Source organism: Hyperolius riggenbachi, chromosome 1, assembly GCF_040937935.1.
Source record: "Hyperolius riggenbachi isolate aHypRig1 chromosome 1, aHypRig1.pri, whole genome shotgun sequence".
NCBI classification, from domain to species: domain Eukaryota; kingdom Metazoa; phylum Chordata; class Amphibia; order Anura; family Hyperoliidae; genus Hyperolius; species Hyperolius riggenbachi.
The window spans coordinates 471254125-471268487 of NC_090646.1; the positions used below are offsets into that span (position 1 = coordinate 471254125).

At 43.3% G+C, this 14363-nt stretch overlaps 1 protein-coding gene across 1 annotated transcript in view; it reads right to left on the minus strand.

Moving 5' to 3' along the window:
* The window catches only part of GAL3ST1 (galactose-3-O-sulfotransferase 1), an 83489-nt gene that overhangs the window by 18590 nt on the left and 50536 nt on the right, over nucleotides 1–14363 (minus strand). Inside the window, exon 2 of the mRNA XM_068240544.1 lies at nucleotides 12979–13112. Within this exon, the coding sequence (XP_068096645.1) occupies nucleotides 12979–13112 (134 nt within the window). The remainder of the gene's footprint in view (nucleotides 1–12978; nucleotides 13113–14363) is intronic.

Genomic DNA, 14363 nt, shown 5'->3' on the forward strand with positions numbered 1-14363 from the left:
GCGGTTGTTACTGGTAGCCCCTTTTGATCTGTACCTGGATCGCACTAGCATCCTGCGCTAGTGCTGTGGATCCTTCTGTTCTGCCTTCCTGGATCGCACTCGCCTTGCGCTAGTGCTGTGGATCCTTCTGGTCTGCTACTCTGTTCTGTCTGCCTGGATCGCACTCGCTTCGCGCTAGTGCTGTGGATCCTTCTGTTCTGTCTACCTGGATCGCACTGGCATCCTGCGCTAGTGCTGTGGATCCTTCTGTTCTGTCTTCCTGGATCGCGCTAGCCACTTTCGCTAGTGCTGTGGATCCTATCTCTCGCTTGTCCCTGTTTTCGTGTGTCTGTCTTGTCTGCTACGAACGCTTGCTGGAGGCTCGGTGAGGTAACCGTTAAGCAAGCGTTCGCGTCCTCTGTTTCATGTTTGTCTGTCGATGGTTAGTTAGGCGTGCTTGTCTCTATTGTGCTTATCACGTGGAGACCGAGCATAAACGCGTGCACTGTTGCGAATGAGTGCGGTGTTCGCGTTTAGCTAGCATTTGTTATTTTCCGTATCTCCTCATTGTATGATTTGCTGTGCCTTTGCTACTCTCGTGCTCTGCCTTGCTATAACCTTGTGTCACGTCTGGCGATCGCACCTCTCGCGATCGCGTTCCTACTTCTTATCTGCTGTGGTGTGTGCACCGTCGCGGGTTGACGACTAGTTTGGTGCGCACACATACAACCTGTCCCTTTGCTCGTTCTCATTCGCAATTGCTTCTCTTGCGATTGCGTTCTGCGCTTCGTACAATTCCTGTCTGGCATTTGTGGAGGTACAGAGGATTGGTTCCTCTGCACTCCACAACGCCATCTGCCGACAGGAATTTCCCTCTACGGGTGCGTAGCACCTTTTGCTGGGTTCCTGCAATTATACGCTTGTGGAGGATTTCCGCCGTATCAGCGCACGCGTTGTGCGCTGATCACGGAGGAAGTTCCACAATCGTTACAGTATGACCAGCCCAACCCAAAACCCTAGTGTAGACGGAATTTCCGATTTGTACGATTTTGTCGAATATGGCTCTTGTACCTTTAAGAGATTTAAGAATCTTGAACCTGAATCAGCAGACGAGTTTTTGTCTGAGTGCACTAAACTGTTAGCGAACCCTGAATTCCAATGCACCCCAGTGTCTACCTGGGCCCCCCAAATGGTCTACATTCTGTTGGGGGGCGAAATGTCAATGTGGGCTTATGATGTGTTAGATCATACCACCCTGAGTCAAAGACCCCTGGAATTCTTGGCCTTTTTAATTCACAATTGGCTGAGATTACCTCAATTACCATACATAATGAGTTGTTGTCAGCAGCTCAATCAGCTGTTCCATCTACTCTTTCATCCAAAAAGCAGCCATCCAGAGCTGCTAAGTCTAAACGTAAAAGATCTAGGAAGACTTTCCAGCGGAAAAATCTGTTGCCCATAGCAACTACAAATAAAGAAATTAGTTCTGTAAACTCTGAAGTACGGAAAGCACTTGAATGTGATGATTTCAGAGAGACTTCTCAGTCTCAGGTTTCGTTGCCCCAATCCAAAGCTTATATGGATCCTATTATAGGTAGGATCGCACACTATATTACAGCAGTTAAAAAATCTGTTCTTGTTCCTGATCTCCACCCATATGGAGATTATCTAGATACTGGCTTGTTTGAACCTCCATTTGCCTCATGGGATGTCGGGGCCTTATTGGAGGAATTTGATTTTGATTGGAAAGCCTTTTGCGATTTTTACATCGCAAAAAGCGAAGATGTCTTGAATGCTTGTCTCGATTCTATGTACCTTCTGATTGATTCCGATGAATGTGACAAGGATGATGTGGATCTGGTGATCTATGTATGGCAAACGATTTTGGATGAGTTACACACACACCAACCAATTGATTCCAATAAAGAGACATCGTTGTCGGATGATTGTTCCTGCCTTTCTGGGGTAAAGCATGAGAGTCTTGACTTTGTGCAATCTGAAATGAATGAGTGTGCCGCTGTGGTTGATTCCTGTGCGAATCCTGAAGGATTCTCTCCTGACAGTGTGCAGTTTGAATCTGTGCGATCTGATGCCTGTTTCTCGGATGTTCCTGCAGATTGTGATCGGCATGAGTCTGCCGGTTTGCTCAAGGATGTGTGGGATCCTTTTTCATTTAGAAACAGATCTTTGAGATCTTCCGTCTGTGACCCTGCTATGGGGAAAATTTCTCGACTATGCAGCGTCAAAAGTAAAATTAATATGCCTAATAAAGTTTATCCTGTTGATGTCGCTATTTCTTCTGCAAATGAGTCTCTGTCTCACCCTGTTCACACCTCTAGGGGCCCGTTGCCTGATGACAGTTGCTCCAGTGTTTCGGTCCTAGATGCCTTGCAGTCTGCTCCGCAGATCGCGGAGGTTTTCGCTATGGAAGCGTCAGTTTCACAACCTAAAGTGAATTTTGATTCGCAGGTTTTGCGTTCTGATTCCTCGGATTCGACATTGTTAGCCGCATCTTGTCTGCTACGAACGCTTGCTAGAGGCTCGGTGAGGTAACCGTTAAGCAAGCGTTCGCGTCCTCTGTTTCATGTTTGTCTGTCGATGGTTAGTTAGGCGTGCTTGTCTCTATTGTGCTTATCACGTGGAGACCGCGCATAAACGCGTGCACTGTTGCGAATGAGTGCGGTGTTCGCGTTTAGCTAGCGTTTGTTATTTTCCGTATCTCCTCATTGTATGATTTGCTGTGCCTTTGCTACTCTCGTGCTCTGCCTTGCTATAACCTTGTGTCATGTCTGGCATTCGCACCTCTCGCGATCGCGTTCCTACTTCTTATCTGCTGTGGTGTGTGCACCGTCGCGGGTTGACGACTAGTTTGGTGCACACACATACAACCTGTCCCTTTGCTCGTTCTCATTCGCAATCGCTTCTCTTGCGATTGCGTTCTGCGCTTCGTACACTTCCTGTCTGGCATTTGTGGAGGTACAGAGAATTGGTTCCTCTGCACTCCACAACGCCATCTGCCAACAGGAATTTCCCTCTACGGGTGCGTAGCACCTTTTGCTGGGTTCCTGCAATTATACGCTTGTGGAGGATTTCTGCCGTATCAGCGCACGCGTTGTGCACTGATCACGGAGGAAGTTCCACAATCGTTACACACACACACACACACACCCCTTTTCTGCCCACCAACAGAGATTTCTGTTGGTGGGCTTTGATCCTTGCGGGCATGTTTGTTTATTTTTTTATTATTATTTGTTTATTTTTTTAAATACATTTCACTATTTAATTCTTTTTCCCCTCGCCTGCCACATCATCCCTCCATCACTCCCCCCTCCCCGCATAGCAACAGAACACGTTATTAGCTACACAGCTGCTATTGTGTCTGTACAGCCCGGCCCAGCGATGTCCCCCAAAGTGAACGAGTACCGAGACCCGATGGGCGACATTCATCAAAAGTGTATACACACCTTTAAATGCACCTGAACTGACATGTGGCATGATGATATAAAAAATGGGTACATATAGTACTAGCTCTACTTAGAAATTGTCCGAGGTCTCTTTTTATTTATATTTTGTTGAAAAGGTTAATTAACTAGTGTTTTTTTTTCTATGCAAATGAGGCAGTTGAATGGTAGACAATTGCAGCTGGGCCTCTCTGGAACAGCAAACGAAAGCCAAAACATTCGGGATGATGAAACAGTGCTGAAAGCAATTTAATCCTGAAAAGTTCAAAAGGCTATCATTTATTTTGCTTTGCAGTTGAACGAAGCAGATTTTACATCCCACTGATATGCTGCTTTTTAAAATTTAGTCTTAGAAATGCAGCCAATAAATTGAAAATAAGAATATGAGACTACAGGAAAATTCTAATTGCTAATAATACTTCTACACGTAAAATGATTTATTACATACGTTTATTTTAATTTTATGTCTGCTTTAATAATCCTTCGATTTGGAACAGAGGGAAAGAGGTCGAAAGATAATTGCTCTTCTTTTACCCCACTCTGTCCAAACTTCCTTCAGTTTAGGTTAGTGCTTTATGTAGTATATAAGCACCCCATGCTTAATTACAGTGGAACCTTGATGTGTGAACATAATTCCAGAAACCTACTTGTAATCTACTGTAAAGAAATATTTAATACAAGGTACTTTACTGTATAAACTGAAAATGTAAAAATGATTTTAACTACTGTATAACTAACAGAATCATTGCTACCTGTTGGCTCACCCCATCCTATTTTTCATGGCTGTAACAAGGAACTTATCCAGTGACAGTTGCTTTGGCATACCAAAATGTGACATTATACAGTCCCTACACTCAGAAATAAGTACAATCCTGCAGCATCAAAGGTAGAAGAACCATTGGCTCAGTTGTGATGACATGACACACATATACTGTATGTTTTGAGTTTGTATATCAAGACGTTGCTTGTATATCGAGCCAAAATTTTATAAAATTGTTTGCTTGTCTTGCAAAGTGCTCTTAAACCAAGTTATTTGCAATCCAAGGTTAGTGGACAAGGTTAATGTACATTTCTCTACCATGCCTTTCATTCCAATGCATCAATACACTTTGGACCTAATACAGTATTCTCTAGTTTAAGATAAGCTTTTGAGTATGGGATTTTTCCTGACTTTCACAAACTTATTATTGCACATTTTCCTGCTGCCAAAGTACTGTACTTCATTATGATGTTTTATAGGTTTCTTTCTTTTTTCTTTTTTTTTAACCCTCTATGTTGGGAGCAGAAAAACATAAAATCAATAGGATAACGTAAATCTTATTTTTAATTCAGTTATATTTTTGCTCCACTTCTTTCCAAAAAGTCAGAACAACTGGGTAAGTCCACCAAATATAGATTAAAATAACTTTTTACACCACATCCCCTGAAATATTGTAGAGAGGTGGCTCTAAGCATGTACAGGTAGTCCACGTTTAACAAAGGAGATAAGGACTGTAGGTTCGTTCTTAACCCCAATCTGTTCTTAAGTCGGAACACTGTGCCATCTCTGTCCTCTGTACCTCCTCTGTGACCCCTCATACCTCCAGTGTCCCCCTCTGTGTCACCTCTGCCCTCTATACCTGCTTATACAAGTTTAAAAGCCATTTTTCCTTTGAATTTTTTAAAATCAATTTTCTCAAAACTACAAGACAAGAATTTTTTTTTACTTGTTCCCATGGAAACACAGAATCCATGCCATTCGTATTGACGGGTCGTTCGTAAGTTGGGCTTAAATCAGGGGCTACGTGTAGTTATGTAGTTGTTCAGGGATTATAGTTCCAACAGACCAACAGTTCAAAGGAAGTCTATTGACATTAACTGTTCTGGAAAAATTCTTGGTGTTTTAACCTCTTCACCTCAAAAGGTTTTTATGCTCAAAAAACCAGAGCAGTTTTCACCCGTCAGCGCTCCTTCCATTCATTCACCTATAACTTTATTACTACTTATTACAGCGAAACAATCTATATCTTGCTTTTTGATTTCCTTGAATGTTGCGATCAGTGCTTTTACAATGCTGTACAACATGTCAGTGTCCTAAACAGTGAAATAAATGACTTGTCAATATTTTTCAACACCTAACAAAGGTGTAATGTTTGGGTGCTCATCTGTACAACGCTAAAAGCTGCAATATGTAACAGCCATTCACCCTAAATGAAAATGTCAAAATGGAGTAAAATGAAGGTAATGTTTATTGTGGTGGACAATAAACAGTATAATACAACTGCTATGTTGGAAATGTAAAGTAAATAAATGCATACTAAAACAGTATACAGTAACTCCTAGGAATAACAGTTCTCTATTTTGGTAGTACAATACAGCTAGTTAACCTCCCTGGCGGTTTATTAGAAACCGCCAGGGGGCAGCGCAGCACTATTTTTTAATTTATTTTTTTTTAAAATCATGTAGCGAGCCTAGGGCTCGCTACATGATAGCCGCTGTACAGCGGCATCCCCCTGCCTGCTTCGATCGCCTCCGGCGATCTTTGATCAGGAAATCCCGTTCAAAGAACGGGATTTCCTGAAGGGCTTCCCCCGTCGCCATGGCGACGGGGCCGGATGACGTCACCGACGTCATGGACGCCGTGACGTCTAAGGGAGTCCCGATCCACCCCTCAGCGCTGCCTGGCACTGATTGGTACCTCAAACAATGCCTGCCGAGCTGAGCTGGGGAGATTCCCATTACTGCTTGAGATACAGAAGAGAGTGTTGTCCTTCTGGGCCCACCTACAGAGCAGCAGCCCCGACTCACCCCACTACAAAGCCATGCTGCACAATGAAGACCAAGAAAAGCCGTGTGCACTGAAAGTCGTGGTCAGCTCTATACTCCCTCCAACCCCCGACCCACAGGTCATAACAAAAGTCCAGATAAAACACACCACAGCTAAGAGCAAAGAAGACTATGTGGAAAAATGGAGGAGTGAAATAAAACAGTCACAAAAGCTAGCCATATACCAGTCTCTACAAAGAGAATATAAAATGGCCCCATACCTGGAAAAGCTGCAAAACTCTCAAGAGAGGAAAATCCTGAGTGTCTACAGATTGAGTGCTCACAACCTCGAAATAGAGTCTGGGAGACACAGACAGACGTACAGACCCAGGGAGGAGAGACTATGCCAACACTGTGAGCAGAAGACCCTTGAGGATGAAAGCCACTTCCTGCTGCACTGCCCCAAATATACTGCAACCAGGGACACTTACTTTAAGAAATTGTTGTAACTATTCCCAGACTTTCTCACACTAGAAGATGAGAGAAAAACATATATCCTTCTAGGAGAAGAGGAATCCACAGTGACAATCGCTGCACACTATGTCACAGCATGCCACAGACTGAGAGGAGCATAACGGAACTGTAAACCTAAAAAAAATGTCCACAGACTGCTTAGCCATTGTCCCCCTACCCCACCCCCTCCCATGTCCCATATTTCCCCTTGCTTTGGCAATACCTGTAATGAATCTTGGTCATGCCAATAAAGCTATCTTTGATTTGATTTGATTTGTATAGAGCTGCCAGTTATAGGGTCTGGAAGATTTCAAATTCTGAAACTACTTTATAACTTCCTCAACTGTAATTTTTGAATGCAAAGTTTTTAAAACTTTGGATAATCTTTTGGAGTGTCAGTGTATCTAGCTGTTTATCTACAACTCATTTACTACTATATGCTTCTTTCTGTTAAAGAGCATGTATTTGTAAAGCTGCCAAGGTCTGTAGTTAGTTTATCTCAATAAATTTGTGAGCAAAGATAGTAGTTGCCTTCTTGGTGTTGGAAAAAAAAATGCTTTAATCCTGAAAAAGACTTTCTCTGCTGACTTTCTCTGCTTCACTGTTTCTAAGTATTAGAACTTGTTAATATCTCCATGTACAGCTCTGGGCATAGTGTGGGATACACAAAACTGTCCAAAGAAAGCCGTATGACTTCCTCCCCTTTCAGCATAACTCACAACTAGCTCCTTCTCTCATGAGTATATTTATAAACATGAATGCTAGCAGAGGGCACGGTGCGAGGGGCCAGAAGTGGTAAACACTGATTATAATTTGAGATTGAGGAGAATGTGTGATGAATATTCTGTACTGCATGAAATAAATGGCTTTTGTTTCTCTAACAAGAATGCACTTCTCTCCTTTCAGTAGAACTCTGTCACATTGCATCATGGGAGATGTGTATCTTCACACAGAGACCCAATCCCCTTATCCTTATTTCTGCATCAATAAGTAGAGAGACTGACATCACTTGTGAGATCTTTTAAACTTCTGTTGTGCTGGAGGAGGCAGTGTTTGAAAAGAAAATAAATTCAGCATATTATTATTATTATTTAGTGCTGACATCTTCTGCAGCGCTGTACAGAGTATACTGTATATAGTCATGTCATGTGTCACTCAACTGTTACTCAGAGGGGCTCACAATCTAACCCCTACCATAGTCTTATGCCCCTTTGTAGTCTAGGACCAATTTAGGGGAAGCCAATTAACTTTTCTGTTTTCTGTTATGTTTTTGGGATACGCATACGGTAGCATTGACGAATTGAATAATTTGTAAAATAAACTATAAACACCCTTAGATGTTTTAAGTATACCAACACTTTAAGAATTACATGGGGGAAATTTCTGTTTAATTAAAAAATATGGATTCATTAAAGAGTTTTCTATATGTGTTATACAAGGACTGATGCATATAGCATGTAACCCACTAGGCTAGTAGGGCTGAAGTCATACACAAGCAGGATAATGAGCTCTCTGTTTAGCAGCAGAGTATAATTCATATAACCATATGCTATTTATGGCAAACATCAATCAAACTGACAGACTATATAAATCAATGGGCTTCCAGACATCTAATATGGTTTTCCATTACCATAAAAAAACACCAAAAACTTGCAGCCATCTACTTTTTTCCAAATGGGTGTGCATTTTGGAACGCATGCATGAAAATGCAAACAAATGTACTTTAAATGCCCTTGAACACACAGACAAACACACTATTGCAGATGTGGGTTCTAGTATAAGCAATGCCTGAAGCTAGTTTTAGAGCAGGGGTAGAGAACCTTGGCTCTCCAGCTGTTAAGGAACTCCCACAATGCATTGCAGGAGTCTGACAGCCACAGTCATCATGATTCATAAAGGCAAATGCATGCTGGGATTTGTAGTTTTATCACAGCTGAAGAGCCAAGGTTTCCTACCGCTGTTGTAGAGGTTATTTTTCAGGTGTACATATGATAAAGGCACCTGGAAAAAAGGGCAGCTTTGTGTCCCACTTCAGCCGGGGACTGAGCTTGTGGCAGTATCCTGAGCCGAGGAGCTTTGTGATGAAAAAACTCAGTAGTAGCTTGTGATGCACAGTGATGTTCTTTTATTAGCCGCCCGTTAGGCAGGAGCTTTCCACCAATTTTTCATGCAGATATCATCACAAGCTGCTATTGAAGCCTTCAGTAGAGGTTCTTCATCCTACGGCTCCTCAGGCTCAGTATATCGCTGCAAGCCCAATCCCTTGCTGAAGTGGGACACAAGCACGATTGCTGGCAGCAACTGCAGGTTTTCCAGCCCATCTTAATAGATGGTACTCCTTCAAATAGGGCATTAGGACTGTTCTTACTACTTCTGTTACAGTGTGCATTTTCTATGTCTCTCTATTTAGGATTAGGTCTATTAGTACAATTGTTTATCTCCTCAGTTTATTATCATTTCATGTTTGCTGTAAGCCTGAGGAATGGCATCCTGTATGGCTACTTCTTCCATCATGGAAGGTCTCATCAAATATTGTTTAAGGACAATTAAGTTTCTTTTTAAGCCTGCTTAGCACAGTATACTGTAGGTCCACTTGGAATTATAAAAGGGTGTTTTTTTCCCCTCTTTATTGAACTGGACCAAAAATGATATAGGTTTTTAAGCAGAGAGCATATGGAAAGGTATAATAGCTTTTAAAGTCCTGGTTCACCCTCCTAAATTTGTAATCGCTAAAAAGTGAGCAAGGCACTATACCATTACCCCTACAATGTTTAGATGTGTGCCATTCCACAGAATCTTGCTTCGAAAAGGTCAATCACAGGACCCTGAGATCCAATTAAAAAAACAGGCAGCTGCCAGGGGACTAGGCATTTCCGAACTAGAGAACAGCTCTCATACTGCAGACCAGAGACATCTGCTGCCGAGAGAATAAGTGTTTGGTTAGCACTGTAGCTCAGCAGAGTCTCATCATCGTCCTACCTAGCTGCTTCTTACTTAGTGTTTAACCACTTGAGGACTGCAGTGTTGAACCCTCCCCCCCCCCCCTATAGACCAGGCTAATTATTGCTAATTGGCCACTGCAGCTTTAAAGCTGGCCATACACTAGGCCGATTCCCGCCAGATCGACAGCAGATTCGATCACTGGGATCGAATCTGCTGTCACATCGTTCCCGCAACACGCCGAATTTCGATCCATTTCGTCCGATCCCGTGGATCGCTCCGTGCAGAAAATTACTGTCGATCGCCCGCGGGTAGGGAGCGCGTCGCTAGCGGCGTTCGAGTACTCGACGACAGACGCAATAGAGCCCGCATACATTACCTGCTTCGCCAGCACGACTGCCCCCGGTCACCGATGCTTCGTCTCTGCGCTGGTCTGGTCTCCGGGTCCGGCATGCTTCACTTCTTCTAGCCCGGCAGGAAGTTTAAACAGTAGAGGGCGCTCTACTGTTTAAACTTTCTGCCGGGCAGGAAGAAGTAAAGCATGCCGGACCTGGAGACCAGAGCGGAGACGGAGCAGCGGTGACCGGAGGCAGTCGTGCCGGCGGAGCAGGTAATGTATGCGGCGGCGGGGGGGGAGGGAGGGAGAGTGGCGCCAGCAGCACCACCACAACAGATTGTGAACGGTTTCAGGCTGAAATCGGTTCACAATCTGTTTGCAGTAAAGGTAGTCATACGATCCCTCTCTGATCAGAGAGGGATCTATCTGTTGGTCGAATCTGATGGCAAATCAACCAGTGTATGGCTACCTTAAGGCCAAGCTGCAGGGTCGCACAAAGCAGCACACGAGTGATTTCCCCCCCCCCCTTTTCCCCCCACCAACAGGGCGCTCTGTTGGTGGGGTCTGATCGCTCCACAGTTGTTGTTTTTTTTTAAATAAATATTTATTTTATTTATTTTTAATAAATTTTGCTTTTTTTTATTTGTCCTCCCCTGCTCCCTCCCTCCCTCCCCCCGCCAGCCAATGAGTGTGATCAGCTGTCATAGGCTGAAGCCGATCACTCCCCAGCCACACGGTTGTCCCCAGTACAGCGCTGCTGTCGATCGCTGCGATGTACATGTAAATAGACCGCGATCACGCCGTCTAACAGTCTACCGTGCGGCAATTGCCGCTCGTAGACTGAAGTGGGGGCGGAGCTCCGCCCCCAAGCATGAGATGTGCGCGCAGCCTGCGCACGATCTCCTGCAAAATACAGCCCCAGGGCTTGACGCCAATTGGCGTTAGGCGGTCCTGGGGCTGCCCCGCGGCCACGCCCATTGGCGTGAGGCGGTCCTAAAGTAGTTAATAAAGCATTTAACTTTTCCAACACCATCCCTAAGGTATTTCTAAAAGCCACCTGTACCTCTCATTGCCCTACCCTATATGCAATAAGAAAACCATTTTTGATGCTCTTCTAACTGATTTTATAAAGACACTGGGTAGAGTGTGGGAAAGGCTAAATGCCTTTTTTTGTTTTTAAAGAAACTGAGCAGGGAAAGGGAGATAAAAATCTGCTAATCTTTAGTGTTGTGGTGCTATCCAACAGAGTTCATCTCACACCAGCAGAGGGATGAGGTGAATGGAGCCTGGCTGGTGGCACTACTCACATCATCCCAGACTATCTCATGTGGGTAATTAGAGACTTGGGCCTCGATTCATCATTGTCTTTGAGATAACTTTTTCCAGTTTGTTAAATTACCAAATTCGAAGTTTAGCGATTTCAAGTTGTATTCATCAAGGTTTTTTGGCATTCGGTGTGAATTCGATAACAATTCGGTAACCATTCGGTAACGTGTCGATATTTCCATTTTACAGCGGTAATTTAACACAAGGCCATAAGATTCCCATGGAATTGTGGGTAAAAGGCAGTCCTTTGAGCACCACATAGCAACATTCTGAATAGGGCTTAACACCTGGACCAGGATTCTGGAAGTGGTTGGGACAATCCCACAATTTGATAGGAGCCTTTTCTAAAAAATTATAGTGCAGCTAGCAAAATTAGTTAACCCTGGCACTGCCTGTGTTCTCTTACAAGATGATTCAAGAGAAATGCAGATGTCGTGTTATAGCAAATAAATCTATTCTCTTACAAATTTATATGGTTGCAGACCTTATTCTTGCCCTTCTGCGCCTTTGAATCACTCTCAGCTGATACATAACCACTTCATATGGCTCCATCTTCTCTGTCAGCAATGATCTGACAGGAATAACGACAGAGCAGTGAAGGAGATAACTAATCCTAAATGTAACGCTAAACCACGCCCACTTTCTTTTTCATGAATTGCACTTTCTTCCATTTTAGCGAATCGTTACCGAATCGTTAACGAATGTTCGCTAACAGCTGTAGATAACTTTGATGAATCTTGAAATGAAGTTAACAAATTCGGTATTTTACCAAACTGTTGTTAACAAATTTGCTAAGTGTTGATGAATCGAGGCCTTGGTCTGTCTTAAAACTGCAATGTACAATGTATCTGCTAGAGCAAGAATGATGAAGGCAGAAGCGCCACTTTGCTCTGTATGTTGAATTTACATATGTTCCATGACATGTAACTGAAAATCTTAATAAAATATTGTTCAAAAAAACAAACAAAACAAAAACAAAACTACAATGTAGTCTCAACAGGAAAAGGAACTACAGGAACCCGCCAGCAAATTACTTTAAATTCATTTACTGCAAAAAAATACAGACATGCAATGTACAAAACTACATTCACTGCTAATGCAGATTTAATATTATAAAATATGGAATGCAAAATTAAGGCTGCCACCCCCCATATCTGCCCTATACGCCTGGCATTAGAAAGTAAGCCTGAGCCCCTTTGAGAGGAAGTGTGTAGTGCACTGTTTCTCAAACCTGTCCTTGTGACTCCCCAACGGTGCATGTTTTGCAGGCAACGTCACCTATGCACAGATGGTGTACTTATTGTCTCAGCTACATGGAATCCACCTAGCTGAGACACTAATTACCCCTGCTGTGTACAGGTGAGGTTGCCTGCAAAACATGCACTGTTGGGAAGTCACGAGGACAGGTTTGAGAAACACTGGTGTAGTGTGAATAATTTACTTTGGCCTTGTTCTGAAGTTCAGACTTCACGCGCTGCCCATGCACAATTGCACAGTCATCTGCGCTTAGAAGCGTGAACAAGGCCTAACTCTGTGTAAAGTATAAATACAGGAGATAAATATTACATAAATATGTAAATACAGTACACATAACATATAAAATATATATTTTATGTTATATTTGAAAAGTGTATAAAATAAAATCCAGTGTCCAGTTATTATTAGTATATTACTTACTCAGTGCTGCTGAGGCTCAGAGGTGGAGCTGCATAGGAATACAACAGAATCAAAAAGCTAGTGAAGAGGGTTCCCAAGACCAGACCTTTCCATACTGAACGGCAAAGCTTGACTTGGGTCAGTTCACACATCATCTGCAAACATCACACATACAAACACCAGTTAGGTTGTACATGATATAACCAACATTACATTCCAGTTCAGCATGTTGTAGAAAAGTACATACAGTAATATTACAAGCATCTGATGAGCTAGTCTGAACTCATTTTGCTTTACAATAGAGACAGCTTGATCACGCCCTTCACACAAAGGCAGATACAACTGTTCAGAGACCTACTGTGAGTCAACTGACTACTATGTGGGTTCATACAGGTGTTTTAATGCTAATCGGAATACAGGGACATGATCAGGCTGTGGTGAAGGTGGTATGCTCTACAAGAGAGGAGTTCCTGTTAGTAGGCTTGTGATTATTTAGAAATAAATCCATTGTTCCTAACACTAACTGCAATATAATTATTAATGTAATATTTATCATATACTATCAAATTTTACATATGAAGTAAGTCATAGGCACATCCTTGCCTGGATATGCATTAGTGGAGCCTCAAGGCACAGAAGTTCTTGCTTCCTCGACTCCACCCACAAATCCTGACATGAACACCCACCAAACAGCACCGCAAGTGTGCTGTCTGGAATGGCTGTCACCTCTCAGCTACATTCCCTGCCCAGTGTAGTTAGCGAGAGGTGTCTCCCAGTAATAGGTAGCCAGATGTACCCCCAGTGTTAAGTAGCTACAGGTCCTCCAAGTATTAGGTAGCTGGAGGTACCCCCAGAATAGGTAGCTACAGATTTTCCCTTAGTATAGGTAGCTAGAGTATAGGTAGCAAGATATAACCCCCTAGTAATAGGTAACCCCCCCCCCCCCCCTTAGTAATACACAGACCCACTTCCCCGAGTATAGGTAGCAGATGTCCCTTTCCACTTTTACGAAGCCAGATATGCCCCAATGTTAGGTAGGCCCGAGTTTAGAATCGCAAGTGGAGTATAGAGAAGCTACTCACAATTCTCAGCATTCCACCGCTAGGATCTCTCTTCAGCCACACGTCCAGCGTCCTCTCTGTGGCTATAGCATGTCATGAAAGACATGCCACTGTAGCCATGGAGACGGAACGCTGAACGTGCAGTTGAAGAGAGATCTCAGTGGTAAAATGCCAAGAGTCATGAGTAACTTTACCTCTATGCTCCATGTGCATGGGAGAGAACAGGGCGACATTTGGGGATGGTAGTGAGTCGCTTCTCCACCATCAGGAGCCTACGGCCCGAGCTTCAGTGCCTCGTTGGTACAGCTCATCTTTTAGACGTTGTACTGTAACTTTGGTTCTGGC